This window comes from Anomaloglossus baeobatrachus, chromosome 3 (genome assembly GCF_048569485.1).
Source record: "Anomaloglossus baeobatrachus isolate aAnoBae1 chromosome 3, aAnoBae1.hap1, whole genome shotgun sequence".
Taxonomy (NCBI): domain Eukaryota; kingdom Metazoa; phylum Chordata; class Amphibia; order Anura; family Aromobatidae; genus Anomaloglossus; species Anomaloglossus baeobatrachus.
Genome location: NC_134355.1, coordinates 648,888,124 through 648,908,909, shown reverse-complemented (window position 1 = coordinate 648,908,909; position 20,786 = coordinate 648,888,124). Strand labels below are relative to the sequence as shown.

General features: G+C 44.4%; 1 protein-coding gene across 2 annotated transcripts in view; it reads left to right on the top strand.

Moving 5' to 3' along the window:
- Positions 1–20,786, top strand: part of FAM228B (family with sequence similarity 228 member B) — a 42,067-nt gene that overhangs the window by 7,981 nt on the left and 13,300 nt on the right. For both annotated transcript variants that reach the window (XM_075338793.1, XM_075338794.1), the window contains 3 exons: positions 4,115–4,261; positions 11,397–11,474; positions 16,145–16,342. In XM_075338793.1, the coding sequence (XP_075194908.1) occupies positions 4,115–4,261; positions 11,397–11,474; positions 16,145–16,342 (423 nt within the window). The remainder of the gene's footprint in view (positions 1–4,114; positions 4,262–11,396; positions 11,475–16,144; positions 16,343–20,786) is intronic.

Below are 20,786 nucleotides of genomic sequence, written 5' to 3'. Positions count from 1 at the left end.
TTGCTGCGTTTTTTACCTGCTTTTTATGTGCAGAAAACATGCATTTTGGACTTCCAAAATGCATGCTTTTTGAACATCAAAATAATGATTTGATATGTCCCTTTACACACACACATAATCCGACAATTAAATTTAAGGAAAATATGCTTTTAATGCTATTTTAGCGATAAAATGTATATTACCGCTATAATTTTATGAAATATATCTGTTTTCATTATTTTTCCCATTAATATAGATTTGATCCTTTTTTTTTTTTTTCTCTTTTTTCATTCGGTTTGACTGTTTAAACTTTATTTAGCAGGGTCTTGATGTTCAAAACGCATTTGTCAAAACGCAGGTGAAAAAGCATCCAAAAAGCGCTGAAAACGCATCAAAAACGCGGTAAATACGCATGCGTTTTCAGCGCTAAATTTCTGAAAAAGGCAACTTTGGTCAAATCAATTAAGGCAAAAACGTGCGTTTTGAACTGCAAGTAGGTGAACGCAAAGTGCGGTCTTACCCTAAGGCTATGTGCCCACGGGGACAGTGTCCTGCGGTTATATCCGCAAGAGATTCCGCAGGAGCTCCCAGGAAACAGCACCACAACTTTTGTCTGTTTCCATGCTGCGGAATGTCATGCGGATATGGTGCGGGCATTCTGCATTGAGGATACAGTACCATGGCTTCGGCACTGCATCCTCAATGCAGAACAAGTGCTGCAGTGATCGGGGGAGTTCATACTTATCTCCATCATGCAGCACCTCGCTTTCCGGCAGCCGGGTCACTCTCTCAGCGTCTGCAGGAGAAGGTGGGCGGGCCTGAACTAGCTCCGGCTGTCACATGACCGGAGCTCGTGCAGGCTCCGCCCACCTCTTCCTTCCTGTACCTGGATTCACCGCGCTCCTGTACACCGGACGGAGAAAGTGACTCCGGTGAGGCAGGTAAGTATATGGGACCCTGCGGAGAAATCCGCAACAATAATTGACATGCTGCAGATTTTTCCTCACGGAAATCCGCACGATTTCCGCTGCGGAAAAATCCGCAGCGTGGACACAGCATTTTTCAAATGCCATAGAAATGGCTGGGGAGTAGCTGTGCTGCAGATTTATGGAAAATCCGCGGCTTTTCCGCGAGAAATCCGCACATTTTCCGCAGCGTGGGCACATAGCCTAATTCTTTTATCAACATAGCCATGTGAAGATGTGTTTTATTGTTTTTGCTTTTTGAGGGACTTCTTGTAGTTTTTGGTGACGCCATTCACTTTACAATAAATGTACCGAAATGGTAAAAAAAAAACAAACCCCAAAACAACAAAAAATGCACTAATCTGCCATTGTTTTTTATTTACTTTTTTAAAAGTGTTTTCTGTGTAGTAAAAGTGATCCGGATTGTCATGATTGCAGTGATGCCAAATGTATTTTTTTTTTTTTTTTACATTTACTTTTATTATTAATATTATATATTTTTTGTATATTTTAATAGTTAGGAAAAAAATATGGTTTCTGTTGCATCTGTTGTTTTTTTTTTCTTTATGGGGACTTATATTATTTTCACCATACATTAAATTATAAAAAAGAATCGAAATGCAACAACTGCTTTTTTTTTTTTTGCCAGCTGTACACCCCATATAACATGCTAAAAACGCTATCAGAATGTCGTATGTATGCCAGGTGGTGGTAATAAAAAAAAAAAAAGCAAGCAAGCTCAGAGCGCTAAAAAATAGTTAGTGGTTTCAGAAAAAGATACAATTTTTTTTTTTGGCCTACTAAAATATAATAAAGTTTGTCTTTTTTTTTTTTTCTATATATAGAAGTTTGATATCGGCATAATCGTCGTAATGACCTAAAGGATCACACTGCCAGGTTACCGTATATTTTAATAAATTAATTAAACGAAAAAAAAAAATTATATAGGTATACCAAAATAATATAATTTTAATTTTATAGCATCCTGATTATCTTAAATGCAGGGCCCAAAAAACAATTGCAAAATTGTGTTTTTCACTTTTTGTGTGTGTGTATATATATATATATATATATATATATATATATATATATATATATATATATATATATATATATATATATATATATATATATATATATATATATATATATATATATATATATAAAATGTGTGTGATATATATAAAATGTGTGTTATATATATATATATATATATATATATATATATATATATATATATATAGAGATATATATATATAGATATATATAGATATATATAATGTATATACAGTATACAGTTAGGTCCAGAAATATTTGGACAGTGACACTAGTTTTGTTATTTTCGCTATTTACAAAAACATGTTCAGAAATACAATTATATATATATATATATATATATATATATATATATATATAATATGGGCTGAAAGTGCACAATCCCAGCTGCAATATGGGAGTTTTCACATCCAAATCGGAGAAAGGGTTTAGGAATCATAGCTCTGTAATGCATAGCCTCCTCTTTTTTAAGGGACCAAAAGTAATTGGACAAGGGACTCTAAGGGCTGCAATTAACTCTGAAGGCAACTCCCTCGTTAACCTGTAATCAATGAAGTAGTTAAAAGGTCTGGGGTTGATTACAGGTGTGTGGTTTTGCATTTGGAAGCTGTTGCTGTGACCAGACAACATGCGGTCTAAGGAACTCTCAATTGAGGTGAAGCAGAACATCCTGAGGCTGAAAAAAAAGAAAAAATCCATCAGAGAGATAGCAGACATGCTTGGAGTAGCAAAATCAACAGTCGGGTACATTCTGAGAAAAAAGGAATTGACTGGTGAGCTTGGGAACTCAAAAAAACCTAGGCATCCACGGATGACAACAGTGGTGGATGATCGCCGCATACTTTCTTTGGTGAAGAAGAACCCGTTCACAACATCAACTGAAGTCCAGAACACTCTCAGTGAAGTAGGTGTATCTGTCTCTAAGTCAACAGTAAAGAGAAGACTCCATGAAAGTAAATACAAAGGGTTCACATCTAGATGCAAACCATTCATCAATTCCAAAAATAGACAGGCCAGAGTTAAATTTGCTGAAAAACACCTCATGAAGCCAGCTCAGTTCTGGAAAAGTATTCTATGGACAGATGAGACAAAGATCAACCTGTACCAGAATGATGGGAAGAAAAAAGTTTGGAGAAGAAAGGGAACGGCACATGATCCAAGGCACACCACATCCTCTGTAAACCATGGTGGAGGCAACGTGATGGCATGGGCATGCATGGCTTTCAATGGCACTGGGTCACTTGTGTTTATTGATGACATAACAGCAGACAAGAGTAGCCGGATGAATTCTGAAGTGTACCGGGATATAGTTTCAGCCCAGATTCAGCCAAATGCCGCAAAGTTGATCGGACAGCGCTTCATAGTACAGATGGACAATGACCCCAAACATACAGCCAAAGCTACCCAGGAGTTCATGAGTGCAAAAAAGTGGAACATTCTGCAATGGCCAAGTCAATCACCAGATCTCAACCCAATTGAGCATGCATTTCACTTGCTCAAATCCAGACTTAAGACGGAAAGACCCACAAACAAGCAAGACCTGAAGGCTGCGGCTGTAAAGGCCTGGCAAAGCATTAAGAAGGAGGAAACCCAGCGTTTGGTGATGTCCATGGGTTCCAGACTTAAGGCAGTGATTGCCTCCAAAGGATTCGCAACAAAATATTGAAAATAAAAATATTTTGTTTGGGTTTGGTTTATTTGTCCAATTACTTTTGACCTCCTAAAATGTGGAGTGTTTGTAAAGAAATGTGTACAATTCCTACAATTTCTATCAGATATTTTTGTTCAAACCTTCAAATTAAACGTTACAATCTGCACTTGAATTCTGTTGTAGAGGTTTCATTTCAAATCCAATGTGGTGGCATGCAGAGCCCAACTCGCGAAAATTGTGTCACTGTCCAAATATTTCTGGACCTAACTGTATATACACACACTTATTTTATATATATATATATTATATATATATAATATGTGTATATAGTATATGATATTTTCATTTCCCCATTTTTTAGTACGTTACATGGTAAAATGACTTCTATTCTTCAAAACTACATATTCAGTTACCCATTGTGTTCCTTCCTGTGGGCGATTCATGATCCTACATTATTTCTCAGTCGGTGACCTTTAGGAATTCATCCCAAAAATATACCAGCCTCCCCCCAGCCAAGACGATGGCGGCGTCACATCCGGTATCCAGAAGTCTGTCTACCACTTCTCTGAGGAAGACCGGTGACTGGTTATCACACAAGCCTCACGTCCAGGTAAAGTCATATTCATCCTTGGTAACAGGCAGAAAATTGACGACTATGTTCTATACAGTAGTGAGGAAAATGGAGCATCCGGGCAGCCTCTGAGCAACGACAGATGGAATCTGATTGGTGGTTATGGGTATTTGCTGACCAAATTTTGATATATTTTTCCCTTAGTATGAAGCCTACACATGGTGTAAGTATTATGGCTGCAAGGGTTATAGTTGTACCTGGGCCCTGGAGCCATGGGGGGCACAAAAATCATTTTGGTCCATAGGAGAAGACCCGTGATGGTTAAGAGACCTGTTGGAGATTTCACATCAAGGACCAAGTGCTTAAAGTTACACTCCTGAGGTCCGTTTATTACAATGATACTTCCAGATTCCCTGCTTCTGTTTTTTTTTAGAATTTAAATGGATGACTAGGTTTTTGATGAAAAACTTCGACTGTAAACGTTAGACTCCGCATAGCGCACACTGGTGGGATTCTATGGTGTGGGGGGGATCACATTACCACAATATATCCGGCCACTTTATTTCTAGACAGTGACAGCCTCGCTCATTTCACTTGTATTGAGCAAGGCTGTGAGTAGGAGGAGGCATATCACATCCTTGGGGGTCACATAACTACCCACTTTTGGTGCCAGCAGCAGAGATTCCTGACTGTGCACACTGTGGGGATTCAGAAGTCTGCAGTCATATAAAGTGACTGCAGACTTTAATGGCAAACCTGGATAAACCCTTCTAAATAATAGACATCCCCTTTTAAATAATAAACCTGTAGCTGCCTTCAGTCACCACTGGGGGGAGGTCACTGCATTCAGATTTACATAGCAGCTGTGTGCTCCTCCTAGTGGGGTCTGTATGTAAACCTGTCAATGCCCGATCCCATCCTGCGAGTGTATGGAGTTTATCCAGCGGTAATAGTAATCCTGACATATGTCAGCAAGCGGATTTTACACAACACACACACATACTGTATATATTTTATATACACACACACACACACACACACACACACACACACGCACACGCACACGCACACGCACACACACACACACACACACACACACACACACACACACACACACTTTTTTGCCTGTTTGTTTTTGCAAACTGATGCCAGATCTAAGCTGCAACTCAACAAGGAAATCTTCACTGTTTTTTTTTTTTGTTGCATTTGTGTGCTGCTTTTCAAGACATAAAAATTAAAAAAAATAAAGTTTTTTATTAGGCCGGCTTCACACTTGCGATTAACTCGCACGAGTGCACTGCGAGAAAATCTCGCACTGCACTCGGACCAATGTTAATCAATGAGGCAGCTCCCATCTGATATTTTTTTTCTCAGTCCAAATCGGACTGAGAAAGAAAATCGCAGCATGCTGCGTTTTGGTGAGTTTCTCGCACGAGAAAAAAAAATGGATGTCACACGGACGGTACATACACCATCCTAGTGACATCCGTTTTTCTCAATACATTTCACGCATGTAGCAGAGAACAATGTAAATGCTCCTGTACATGACAGTACATGAATAGCAGCTGCTGAGGAAACAACTGATTGCACACTGACAGCACACTGATGAAAAGTGAGAAGAAATCGTCCGACTTTCCAGCATGAGAATCGGACCGCTTTTACACTCGCAAGTGTGATTCCAGCCTTAAAAAAAACCCTCCGAACTATCTGTAAAACACACAAGCCAAAACAAGTAGCAAAAAAAACCCATGTGCTACATTCATCAAGCAATTTTATGCCAGTTTTTGCCAAAATCATAGTCCCCAAAAAAGTCACAAATTGTACAAAACCTTATTCCCCCCCTCCCCAAAGTTGAAAGCTGTCGAGTGCACAAGGAGGGGAACTGGCCAATAATTTTAAGGCTGAGTGCACGTGTTGCCTTTTTTCTCCACATTTTTGAGTGCAAATTTGTCACAAAACCTGAAGGGAATCCTGACGCCATCCAAATAAATCAGAATACTGAAGTGTCATGCACGAGTTGCTTATTTGTGACTTGTAAATTTGATGATGGACAAAATAATCTGCAACATGTGAATTCTTTCAGCGTTTTTTCACCCATTAACTCCAATGAAGTCCGTCTCATGCTATAAACGCAGGTTTAAAAATGATTGTATTTTGAAGCGTTTTTGCATGCGCTTTTAGGTTATGTGCGCACGATGCGGATTTACCTCGGATTTTACCGCGGATTTGCTGCAGAAAATGTGTCTAACATTGCTGCAGTCAATCCCCAGCAAAACCTATCGGTATACAAAAAAAATGCTGTGCGCACAGGTTTTTGTTTTTTTTTATACCCACAGATTTTCCGCTGCAGAATTAATGTGCATGTCACTTCTTTTCTGCAAGTACCTGCAGTTTTTTGCAATAGATAATGGTAAAAATCCACAGGGACCAACCTGCGGAAAAACAGCGGCAAATCCGCATATGGATTTCGTTGCGGTTTCGGTGCGTTTTTTTTTACCGCAGGTGCAGGATTCTTTAAGGGGGTCCGCATTTTCCTTGAGAAAAAGTTACTTTCTAGTGCGCACATGGCCTTAGACAGCAGCAAATGCTTAAGATGGAGACCATAAAAACCTATTTGATCTCGCGGTCATATGAATGTCACATGCCCCCTGGGAGTCCCTGGGGTGCATTCATATGGTAACTATGCTCCTGCATTGGTTAATGTGTATTAGGCCTCTCTCGCACGTGCGTGAAAATCACGCACGTTTTTCACGGACTTGTCAAAGGTGCGTATTGTCCTCCGTGAGCCGTGTTTATGGCTCACGTGTGTTCTCCGTGTGTTATCTGTGATAACACATGGAGAACAGGAACTTTCTGCTCACTTGTTCCTGGCTTCGCTGTCCGTGGTGCTGATCTTCGGTCCCCGCTCCTGCTGCTTTTGGACCGCAGTGGAGTGAATATGAGCATAATGAGCGGCGGTCGGAAGCAAGTGACAGCAGCGGCAGAGACAGCAGGGCTGGAGAAGGCGAGTATAGAAATGATTTTTATTTCACAGACACGCGTGTTTTCTTTGGTGCGTGTCACACGGATCACATCCGTGCGGTCCGTGTGACACCCGTGCTGCCGGAGAAAAACTGACATGTCTACGTGTGGAGCACATGGGCACACGTATGCTCCACACGGTCGATGGCAAAACATGCACGTGTGCGCAGACCCATTGATTTTAATGGGTTTACGTGTGCCCGTGTCTCCGACACGTGAAGAAACGGACCAAACACGTACCGGAGACACGGACGTGTGAAGGGGGCCTTAAACATATTATAATGGTTATGTGTGGTTGATATTTGACTTTCCACCTGGCTCTGCTCATTTATTTACACTGGCTTAGTTCTCCCTTTGTGAGACTCCCATATTTTCACACCTTGGAGCCATTATTCACACACACCCTGTTTACTTTGTTTTGTCTTTATATATGTTTACCTAGTGATCATATGCATCACACTACCATCCATATTTAAATGTTATTCATACAATCAATGTGATGGTTTGATTAAGACAATATTTTTATTTTGTGCCCTGGCTCTGTTACATCCTGCACATTCCCATTATTTTCTCTTTTTAAATGGTTGTAATTGGTCCCTTTTTGAATTGATGTCCCAAAAAGGATTTTTACATTAATAGTCTCTTTATTTCTGTCGGCTCTATACAGATAGAAATAGACAAAGAGAGCACTAGACATGAAATAAAATTGCATCTTATGCAGCTTTTAAGACAGCTTTTTATAATTAAATAAATTAAAAAAATGATGAGGCAAAAGACCAGAATTGGTGCATCTAAAGTGATGCGTCATATGTGTGGCAGTTGCAGGCTGCTATTTTTAGGCTGGAAGAGGCCAGTAACCATGGACCTTCCCAGCCTAGTAATATCTGCACCCCACTGTCTGCTTTACCTTGGCTGGTGATCAAAAACTGGGGGAACCCACATTGTGTTTTTCATTTATTTAATCAGAACAAACTGTTCAATTTTAATTTATGTCAGGGGAGGTGGGGGGTTGAATGAGGGAAATTAACTAGAGAGCTATTTATCGATTATCTATCCTTATCTATGATGTGTTTTTATCCTGCAAAGAGATGCAGAAATTTCTGCATCCAAATACTCAACGTGTGGACATGCTGCGTCCTGAATGCAGCATGTCCTCTCCTGCGGGGCTGCGAGTGATCTCCACAGGAGACCACAGAGGCCCGTTCTCATGATCACGTTCGGGCAGTTGCGAACTTTCTCTCTCTTCTCCTTGTGGAGATGACTCGCATCTCCACAACTAAGAATTGACATGCTGCGGCTTGAGAAGCTGCACCGCAGATCAGTTTTCACTGCAGGGGAAAAAAAAGCACAGTGGACACAGGATTTCTAGAAATCCCATCATTTATGCTTGTACTGTACAATGCATTTTGGACGCAACTGAAACACTCTGCATCCAAAAGGCTGAGAATACTGACTGTGGGCATGCAGCCTTATGCCTGTTTCACACGCCAGTGATTCTGGTACGTATGTGCTAGTTTTTATATGTACCAGAATCACTGACATACGCAGACCAATTAAAATCAATGGGTCTGTGCATACATCAGTGATTTTTCACTGACCATGTCTTCGTGCAGCGTACACACGTGTCCCTGATTTCCATACAGAGACATGTCCTTTTTTTTTCTTCTGGCATCACTGATCTCCCACGGACCACACTAATGGTATGTTCTGTGAAACACGTACCAGAAAAACACGAACATTGAAAATAAAAGCATTTTATACTCACCTTCTCCAGCGACGCGGTCTCCGGCCGCTGCTCTCTGCAGTTTCCAGGCCGGTTAATTACTCTCATGCATATTCAATTATGCACAACACCGCGACCCAGAGGTAACTAAGGCTAGGTTCGCATTTCTGTTGTTTTGCATCAGTCACATGCGTTGCTTGACACATGTGACTGATGCGTTGTACAACGGATGACAAAGAACAGAAATCATTGTCGGACTCTGTTGTGTGCGGGGGGCGGCGCGCGCGTGCGGCGGAGCACGAGGGGGCGGAGCCGAGCGGGGCCGTGGCGCTGAGGATGTCAGTGCCGCGGGGACTGCAGGGCTGGGGACAAGTGTGTGTGTGTGTGTGTGTGTGTGTATACATGTGGAGTGCGGGAGGGGGCGGAGCCGAGTGGGGAAGGGTCGGCCTCATTACACACGTATCCAGGGTAAATATCGGGTAACTAAAAGCAAAGCACTTTTTGCATGGTTACCCGATATTTATCTTGGATACCAGCGTACACCGCTTAGCGCTGGCTCCCTGCACACGTAACCACTGTAAATATCGGGTAACTAACCAAAGCGCATTGCTTGGTTACCCGATGTGTATCCTGGTTACGGGTGCAGGGATCCAGAGAGAGCATGCGCAGCAAAATCCTACGGATTGCGCTGCTCAAAAAACGTTACATGCTGCATTGCTCCCGCCCGGCGGTCACTTAAAAAATGACTGACCACGACGCAGCGAATGCAACGCAGCATCATCAGTCGCAATCCGTCACTAATAGAAGTCTATCGGGAAAAACTGGATTCCTGCAAAATATTTTGCAGGATACCATAATTCCTCAAGGCGACGGATTGTGACTGATGCAAAACAACGGAAGTGTGAACCTAGCCTATAGTGGCGGCTGGAAAAACAACAGAGCCTAAGAATTCAGCACCACGGACAACAAGAGTGGAGACAGGTGAGTATACATCCATGTGCTACCACGGATGACTGACACGGATTGCACATGGATAACCCACGTGGGCACATGGAGGGACATATGCGTCTTTTTACACGTCAGTGAAAAACGTCTGTGTTTTTCACTGATGTGTGAAACAGGTCTTAAACAGCTTTATTCCTCTTTACCCTAGAAAATGTTGAAAATTTTCACTCATATCTTGCAGACTTCATATTCTGAATTTAATACATAAAAATATTATACCCAATTTATTCAGTGTTTTATGATTTTTTTTTTTTAATACTTTTCACACTCTATATTCCAGTGATATATATATATTTTTTAAAACTAGTGTATAAAACACAAGTTTTTAATACGTAAATTTGACCAAATGTGCGGAAATATCCCCAGGCTGCATTCACAGTTATTTTATATATTTATTTTTTTGCACTGTAGTCCAGATGAAATCTGCCCACAATCCACCTCCCATTATTTTCAATGTAAAATCTATAATAGATTGTCGAGTTTTTTGCTGCAGATTTGAAAATACGACAGGTCAGTTACTGTCTTGTATTTCACCTAGAAACTGTGGCGAGTAGGCGCATCTGGATTAGCTCCGTTGAAAGCGGCTAATCCGCATATGAACACTTGGCAATTCAGACTTCAAATCTGTTCCAGAAATCTAAGGGTCAGAATGGGGTTTTCTGATGCTGATTCCTTTGCAATACAGAGCTGATATTTGGTAAAAAAAAAAAAAAAAAGAAGCAAACAACAATTTGCTGTTGATTGGAAATCCTACATTATTGATGCAGATTGTCGTGTTTGGCACATACGAATAGGTTACAAATTACAGACCTTAGCTTCTTTGGTACTAGTCGAACACTCTGTGTGGGTAAGTCTTTGGCATTTATCATTGAAAATTGTTAGTAATTTTGGGGAGTCTGGCATGTTTTAGATGCTCTGTTACCAATAACCTTCAAAACCTGTCTCCCTCATACATCTGTGACCTAGTCTACCGGTACCTACCTGCACGCAACCTCAGATCCTCACAAGATCTCCTTCTCCACTCTCCTCTCTTATCTCCTCTTCCCACAATCGCGTACAAGATTTCTCCCGTTCATCCCCCATACTCTGGAATGCTCTACCCCAGCATATCAGACTCTCCCCTACTGTGGAAAGCTTCAAGAGGAACCTGAAGACCTATCTCTTACAACAAGCCTACAACCTACAATAGCCCCCAGTCCAGTAGACCACTGCGCAACCAGCTCTGTCCTCACCTATTGTACCATCACCCATTCCCTGTAGACTGTGAGCCCTCGCGGGCAGGGTCCTCTCTCCTCCTGTATCAGTCTGTTTTGTACTGTTAATGATTGTTGTACGTATACCCTCTTTCACTTCTAAAGCGCCATGGAATAAATGGCGCTATAATCATAAATAATAATAATAATAAAAAACGATTTGTTTTCTCAGCTATTAGTGGATGAAGAAAGCCGGGAAATCAATGCAATGACCCAGTGTGTTCTGGACACAGAGAACCTCTATAACCAGGTACTTTCTCGGGGTGGATGTGTTACCGAATGGGAATCTTTGTTCTGTCTATTCCCTTATGTCAGTGGTTATCAATTCCCCGGCCTTTAACCGCTTCGTGCACCTTGAAGTAGTTGTATGCTGTTGTTGAGTTGTGCCAAGGAATCTGAGGATCAAGTGAAGTCCCCTATAACCTTCATCTTGGTCCTCGTGTAAAGCGCAGCCTATGGCTTGGCTTCATTGGCGACTGTTAATCTCATCATCTTCTGCAACAGTGTAGTACATAATGCAAGTGATCAAACAAGTTCAAGTTCAAAAACCTAATTCATGTCCTATAAATAAGGAGCGGTCATCATATAGTTGTGATCAAGAATATCCAAAGGGTAACACTGTAGTGCTGGCAAATAACCTAAACTGTCACTAATCATAGTCACTTGCCATATGAATTATAGACAATTACTCTAGTGAATGGCAGAGAGAGATCACATAATAATACTAGAAAAAATTTTAATGGGAGTTTAAATTAAGATGGAGGGAACATAGGGATTTGATAATATAGACTAGATCCAGATGAAGGACAGTAAACTTCAATATACATGAAAAAACAATAGAGGCTTACCAGATTGCTACAGTACAAGAGGTGATAAAAACGCTTGCAGGTAATGGGTAGTAGCCCTGGCTAAATCTGCCTTTGCCGACACTTGGGTCGCTAAGGCTGTTTTAACTTGGGCTGTGCATTTGCGACGCAGCTTTTTAGCAGATCACATTGTGCAGTCAGCTAAATATCTATGTTGTGCATCCCTTTATGTGGTGGAATACTCCTCTCAGGCTGTAAGCAATTGTGTGGCTATCCGCCGCATGCTGTGGCTCAATTTATGGAGGTTGACTTTGGCTAAAAAGAAAAAAAAAATCCTTACTGGGCAACATTTTCAGGTTTCCTACCTCTTTGGAACCAGACTGGACAAAATTATTGCTGATGTGATGGGTGGCAAGTACCCTTCTGCCTCAAGCTAGGGCCAGCCGGCCAATTCGGGGGTGCGGACCCTTGAGACTCCATTTCCCACCTGGGTTTGGGGGTCGCCTCCTCCTCTTTCAGGAGAGATGGTTGGGGACTGTTTTTGGGTCAGAGAGGTGACTTCTTCAGACTACAAAATAGAGTCCTCAATCTGATTAGATCAATTTTTCTTGATCTTTTGCCGCTGCTTCCCTCAGCATAAGATTCAGTTTTGGTCAAGCTACATCTTCCCTGCTCCATGCAGAGGTGATTTTAATATTCCCCCTTACCCCGCCCCACCCCCCCAAAAAAAAATTGTTCAGAGGTTTCTATGGAAATATCATTGTTATCCACAAGAAGGACGACTCGGTGCATCCCTTTCCAGATTTGAAGTGAAATGTCTCAACAGGTGGGTGAGGCTCCATCGTTTCAAGATGGAGTTGCTCCACTCTGTTATCGTGTTCTTGGAAACAGAGGAGCTTCTATCATCAACAGATATTCAGGACGCTTACAAGCACGTACTGATATTTCTAGCTCACTAGCGTTGCCTTCGGTTTGCTATCAACCAGGATCACTTTTAATTCAGGGTTCTGCACTTTGGATTGGCCACAACGCGCAGAGTATTTCCAAAAATCTTTGCCCCAGTTATGGCACTTCTCCGCACCGGAAGAGTAGTGGTAATCTCCTATTTGGACAACATCCTTGTCAAGGCCCTACCCTGTCTCTGAATTTAGAGAGCTTAGAGATCATCCTATGCACCTTTGATTAATTCAGGTAAATTGTCATATAGAAAAAATCCACACTACATCCCACTCAGCAGCCACACTTTTAGGGGGAAGATGGTCGACATGACTCGGGTCTGTCTTTCTTCCAAAGAAGAAGAGGTTAGCTCTTCTGTCCACCATCCGAACCCTGAGGCATCCAGGCAAGCATTTCCTCCAGTTTTGCGTGAGGATTTTTCAGCGACTGGGACTGCAGTGAATTTCGCCACCTTCTGTCCTATTTCATTTAAAACAGCTGCAGAACACTCAGGTCCTAATAATCGCTAGATTGGCCTATTCATCTTCCACTTCGCTGCCACTAGTCCGTCAGGTGGTGGTCTGACTCAAGGTTGCATATTTTGCCCACTTCAGTGGCAGGTTTTTCACTGCGGATGCCAGCCTCACCTGATGGGCAGTTGTTCACCGCTTCTCTGTTCAGGGAACATGGTGCATTCAAGAGAAACTTCTCCCAATCAATATTCCAGCGCTCTGGCTTGTCCATGGCTTTTCTTCATTGGCAGCACCTACTTCCAATGTTATCAGTCGGGATCCAGTCAGAAAACGCCACTGCGGTAGATTATATCATTTGTCAGGGACGACAAGAAGTCAATCCACCATGATGGAGGTGACAAGTATCCTGGAATGGGCAGAGGACAAGATTCCTTTGATTTCGGTGGTACATATTCCTGAAGTAAACAATTGGGTGGCAGACTTCCTAAGCCACCAGAAGCTCTTCACCCAGAAGGTGATTGACCACATTGATCAATGGTTGGGCACTCCAGATATCGATCCAATACACCAGATATCGATCTAATGGCTCCCAGGCTAAAACACAAGGTGCCAAAATTTGTCATAAGAACTCGGGACCCACAGGCAGCCGAGATTGATGCTCTGGCAATCCTCTGGTCCTAGTTCTCGCTGCCATACCTTTTTTTTTTCCCACCTCTATCTTTTCTTCCCAGACTGCTCAAGAAGATTAGAGCAATTCCGATTATGTTGGTGGCTCCAGATTAGCATCAGCAGGCTTGGCCTTCAGATATCCTCAATGTTCTAGGTAAAGTTCCGTGGCCTCTTCAAGAGCTCCCAGAGCTTTGTCCAGGGACCGTTCTTTCATCACAATTTACAGCCGGTCACTTTAACAGCATGGGTTCTTGAAGCCGTGGTTTTGAGGAAGTCAGGTCTCTCAAAACCAGTCATTCAGACCATGATCAGGGCGTGTTAACCCTCTTCGTGATATATTTACAGATCCTTTTGGTCCCCACTGCTACTCGTGCAAATCCTTATGGTGCCCACTGCTGGCTTTAGCCCATTTAGAAAATTTGCCTATTTTTTGCTATTTCACCTTAGTTGGATTTTTTTTTTTTACTTGATGGCTAGCAGATATGTTGATCTTGGTGCAGATCCTTGTGGTGCCCACTACTTTCCGTGCAGATCCTTGTGGTGCCCGCTGCTTTCCATGCAGATCCTTGTGGTGCCCGCTGCTTTCCGTGCAGATCCTTGTGGTGCCCGCTGCTTTCCGTGCAGATCCTTGTGGTGCCCACTGCTTTCCGTGCAGATCCTTGTGGTGCCCGCTGCTTTCCGTGCAGATCCTTGTGGTGCCCGCTGCTTTCCGTGCAGATCCTTGTGGTGCCCACTGCTTTCCGTGCAGATCCTTGTGGTGCCCACTGCTTTCCGTGCAGATCCTTGTGGTGCCCACTGCTTTCTGTTCAGATCCTTCTGGTGCCCACTGCTTCCTGTGCAGATCCTTGTGGTGCCCACTGCTTCCTGTGCAGATCCTTGTGGTGCCCACTGCTTCCCGTGCAGATTCTTGTGGTCCCCACTGCTTCCTGTGCAGATTCTTGTGGTCCCCACTGCTTTCCATGCAGATCCTTGTGGTGCCCACTGCTTTCTGTTCAGATCCTTCTGGTGCCCACTGCTTCCCGTGCAGATTCTTGTGGTCCCCACTGCTTCCTGTGCAGATTCTTGTGGTCCCCACTGCTTTCCATGCAGATCCTTGTGGTGCCCACTGCTTTCTGTTCAGATCCTTCTGGTGCCCACTGCTTCCTGTGCAGATCCTTGTGGTGCTCACTGCTTCCTGTGCAGATCCTTGTGGTGCCCGCTGCTTTCCGTGCAGATCCTTGTGGTGCTTGCTGCTTTCCGTGCAGATCCTTGTGGTGCCCGCTGCTTTCCGTGCAGATCCTTGTGGTGCCCACTGCTGGCTTTAGCCTATTTAGAGAATTGCCTATCTTTTGCTATTTCACCTCAGTTGCATTGGTTTTTGCCATTTTTCAGTAGACTATATGGAAAAAGTGAATGATGTAATTCAAAACTACAACTTTTCCCACAAAAAAAACCCCAAGCCCATATATGGAAATGTTGTCTGACAAACAAGTTATGATTCTTGGTGATGGAAGGGGAAGAAAAAAGCAGAAGAGCTAAAAAGAAATGACCAGCTATAAAGGAGTTAATTGTGATAGTCAGGCCAAGACACCACATATCAAAGTGGAGACGCAACCTTTGCCTCAATAGATCTAGTACATCAAAAGCAAAAAATAAACCACTACACAAAAAATGCGTCCAAAAGATGGATTATTCTAAAAAAACTGAGTGATTTAGACGTCTCCAAGAGCAGACGTCCCATGGTCCAACCAGAGTATCAAGAACCCATCTGTAATTAGGAGACAGGAATGGAAGCCAGCGGCAGGACTTGGAGTAGATTGGAGACATTTGGGTTTGGGAAGGGTCTGAATAACGGGGTTTTGGTCTGGACTGAAGAGATTAGGCATTTGCCTCTATGTATTGTGCTCAATAAAAGATCCATGTAGTGAGGACCATATGCAAGGAATATTTAGAAAATAATGTATGTTCTGACGATCCCTCCCCATAGAAAGCCTTATGTTTTCCATTTACAGTTTCTCATATTGTTTCTTGGCTTTGACCTTTTTGCCTTTCGTTAGACCGTGGATGAGTATGTGACACAGACAGAGCAGAGCGAGCAGTGCAGGAGGGAGATCCAACACAAGAGGTGGACGGAACGAGTGGCCGACCCTATACAGAAAGCCATTGAGAAATACATTGATAACCAGTCCAATGAGGATATAGAAAAGAGGAGGCGATGTCTTCTGGCTCAGTACTTACGATATTGCAATAAGAAGGTAAAATTATAGAGGGCTGCTTTATTATTTTATTTTTTTACTATTTTTGGTCCAATGTAGATCACTAGACATTTTTAAAAGAAAAAGTTAGGCAAAATTTATATACTGTGTTAGGTCGAGCGCAACCTGAGTGGGGCGCTGCATGACACAGGGATTTTTAATAGAAAAATACCGTCCTTATAATAATTTGTAACACTGCCCCACTCCATGCTGACATCCCCGACACCTCACCATTCCAGCGCAGCACCGTGCTGTATGGGCCTGCGCTATGCAGGTAGGATGCAGGAATGAAATGATCTCACATTAACCTTTTGTACATATCATTAAAACAAAATAAATTGTATTTTGTAAATGTGGAATTTTATCTTTTTGTGATGCTCCCACCATCTAAAATATTGCAAAATATTGTAATCTAAATTAGCAAATAAAATAGTAAACTGTCTATGAAAGCATTTAAACTCCGATCCTCAAAGTCCTACAATTTATACCCAAATTCTCACATATAGGCGCAGAATTATAGTAGTTATATACTTGTTCCCCTCTTATATTTGGTCTCTCTTATTAAACTCTCCCCTCTCCAATCCACCCTAAATGCACCAGCCAGGATCATAGTGCTGTCCTACCGTTACACCGATGCCTCTGCTCTGTGCCAGTCATTGCACTGGTTGCCTATCTGCTACAGAGTACAATATAAACTCCTCAATCTCACCCACGAAATCCTACACAGTTCTGCACTGCCCTACATCTCCTCTCTCATCTATGTCAATCACCCCACCCGTGCCCTCCATTTTCTTAATAACGTAAAACTGACATCCTCTATAATCTGAACCGCCCAATCCTGTCTCCAAAATGTCTTGCGATCTGCGCCAATTATCTGGAATGCAAATTCGCTTAATTCACAATACCCACAGTTTTAAGCTTGTCCTAAAAATGCATTTCTTTAGACTGGCCGATCACCTCAATTATCTAATCAATCCCTTTTTTGCAGGGAGGGTACTGCACTTTTTGCAGGGAGGGTACTATTGCAGGGTACTCTTAGCCAGAGTACACATCGGGTTAATTACCCGATGTGTACTCCAGCTACGTGTGCAGGGAGCAGGGAGACGGCACTGGCAGCGTGAGAGCGGCGGACGCTAGTAATTAAGGTAAATATCGGGGAACCAAGGAAAGGGCTTCTTGGTTACCCTATGTTTACCGTGGTTACAGCTTACCACAGGCTGCCAGACGCCGGCTCCTGCTCCCTGCTCGTTTCAGTTCGTCGCTCTCTTCGCTGTCACACACAGCGATGTGTGCTTCACAGCGGGAGAGCGACAAGCAAAAAATGAAGCAGGACATTCAGCAACGAGCGGCAACCTCACAGCAGGGGCCAGGTCGTTGCTGGACGTCGACGGGACGTCGCTGCAACGTCACAGAAAATGGTGACTTGGCAGCGACGTCGTTGTCATCGTCGCTATGTGTGACACCACCTTTAGACTGTAAGCTCATGAGCAGGGCCCTCACTCCTCTTGGTATCTGTTTGTTTGTATTACTCTGTATACTCTGATATTGTATGTACATGTGCCCTCTGAACTGTAAAGTGCTGTGGAATATGTTGGTGCTAAAACCCCCCCCCCCCCCCCGATATTTGTATATCGGAACATCATTTTAGTAGCTGTATCCCTGTACATAGCGACAGCATGATACCGTGTTTTCTTTTTCGCTCCTAATTGGGAGACCCAGACAATTGGGTGTATAGCTACTGCCTCCGGAGGCCGCACAAAGTACTACACTTAAAAGTGTAAGGCCCCTCCCCTTCTGGCTATACACCCCCCCGTGGGAGCACGGGTCCTCAGTTTTTTGCTTTGTGCGAAGGAGGTCAGACACGCACGCATAGCTCCACTGTTTAGTCAGCAGCAGCTGCTGACTATGTCGGATGGAAGAAAAGAGGACCCATACAGGGTCCCCAGCATGCTCCCTTCTCACCCCACTTTCTGTCGGCGGTGTTTGTTAAGGTTGAGGTACCCATTGCGGGTACGGAGGCTGCAGCCCACATGCTGATTCCTTCTCCATCCCCATTAGGGCTCTGGATGAAGTGGGATTTTACCGGTCTCCAGGCACTGAGACCTTGCTCCATCCGCAGCCCCTGGAGAAGCCGCTGGATATGGAGCTGAGTATCGTCAGGGACAGGGCCCTGCTCCGTCAAGGTACTCTGTGTCCCCGTGCATATCGCGCGCACACCGCAGCATTGCTGGGTGTGTTAGTGCGCCGGGGACATCAGCGCTGCTGCGCTTGTGCCATTTCCTCACTTCAGCTTGGCTGAGTGAGTAGACTGAGGGCGAACGGTCGCGCTGGCCGCTGGGACTGCGACGCGGCTGGGACTTGTGGTGCGCCGGGGACCGCGCTGGCCGTGCATATATCACGGCCGCGTTTATTACTACAGTCCCCGGCTTTTGCGGCCTAGTTCGTTCGTTCCCGCCTCCGCACCTGCCAGTCAGGAGGAGGGCGGGACGCTGTAAAGAGCATCAGCGCTGAGGGCTGGAGTCTTTTTTACATACTCCAGCCCTCACACTAGGCACAGGGGGACGCAGTTTCCCGCACTTTTGTTTGTGGCACGCCCACGGTCCGCCCCTCTTCACTGAACGCCGGCAGCCATTCCTGACTGCACGCTGAGCTGCAGAGGGGAGACGGGGAGACCCAGACACGGGATTCTACGGCCTCATACCCGCTGTTCAGCGGGCGGTAAGCAGCCCTCAGGGCTCACCCCCACTTGTGCCGTTTTGTGTACTTAGTATTTTGTTTTTTCCAAATACTTTGCACTGTACGGTCGCTGGTGATTCTCGGCTATATACCCTCCTAGATTACAAGGAGGGCAACAGCATGTCGTCCGCAAAACGCTCAAGGGTGCCAAGGCACAGACATTATATACTGCCTGTACCGCATGTGGGGCTGTTCTACCGGCAGGTTCCACTGACCCCCATTGTGTGCAGTGCTCGGCCCCTGTGGCACTTGCACAGCCGGGGCCTCTGCTGGACGTGACCCAGGGTGTAACACCTGTAAATGCTGTCCAGGTGACAGGAACGGAGTTTGCAGCTTTTGCTGACAGATTGTCTACGACTATGTCAAAGATTCTTGAAACATTGCAGTCTAGACCAGTAACTCAGACCATGGACACGGTTGCATCATTTCTCCCTGGTCCCCCTCAGCTGGAACACTTCCAAGCTCCGGGAGTGTCACATGCACCCCAGGGTGACGACTCTGACTCGGACGACAGTCCCCAGACAACCCTAAGCGGGCTCGCTATGAGCAGCCCTCAACTTCGTCTCACTGGTCAGGATCCCAGCGGGACGAATCTATGGGTGATGAGGCGGATGTAACTGATCAGGATTCTGATCCTGGGACCGCTCTCAATCTAGATACCCCGGATGGTGACGCCATAGTGAATGATCTTATAGCGTCCATCAATAAGATGTTAGATATTTCTCCGCCACCTCCTCCTGCGGAGGAGTCAGCTTCACAGCAGGAGAAATTCCATTTCAGATATCCCAAGCGTAAATTAAGCACTTTTCTGGACCACGCTGACTTTAGAGACGCAATCCAGAAACACCACGCTTATCCTGAAAAGCGGTTTTCTAAACGGCTTAAAGATACACGCTATCCGTTTCCCCCTGACGTGGTCAAGGGTTGGACCCAGTGTCCCAAGGTGGACCCTCCAATCTCCAGGCTTGCAGCTAGGTCTTTAGTTGCAGTAGAAGATGGAGCGGCACTTAAGATGCCACTGACAGGCAGATGGAGCTCTGTTGAAATCCATCTATGAAGCTATTGGAGCGTCGTTGGCGCCAGCTTTCGCAGCTGTATGGGCACTCCAAGCTATTTCAGCTGGGCTTACGCAAGTCGACTCGGTCACACGTACATCTGCTCCGCAGGTGGCACCATTGACCTCTCAAATGTCTGCATTCGCGTCTTACGCGATTAATGCTGTCCTAGACTCTACGAGCCGTACGGCAGTGGCGTCAGCCACTCCGTGGTTTTGCGCAGAGCCCTGTGGTTGAGAGAATGGAAGGCAGATTCTGCTTCCAAGAAGTGCTTAACCAGTTTGCCTTTTTCTCGTGACCGATTGTTTGGGGAGCGTTTGGATGAAATCATTAAACACTCCAAGGGTAAGGACTCGTCCTTGCCTCAACAACAGACAAAACAAACCCCAACAAAGGAGGGGGTCAGTCTGGTTTTCGGTCCTTTCGAGGCTCAGGCAGGTCCCAATTCTCCTCGTCCAAGAGGACCAAAAGGATCAGAGAGGCTCAGATTCTTGGCGGACTCAGTCACGCCCAAAAAAGACTGCAGGGAAGAACCGTTACCAAGACGGCTTCCTCATGACTCTCAGCCTCCTCTCTCCGCATCCTCGGTCGGTGGCAGCTCTTCCGCTTTGGCGACATTTGGCTGTCACAGGTCAAGGACCGTTGGGTGAGGG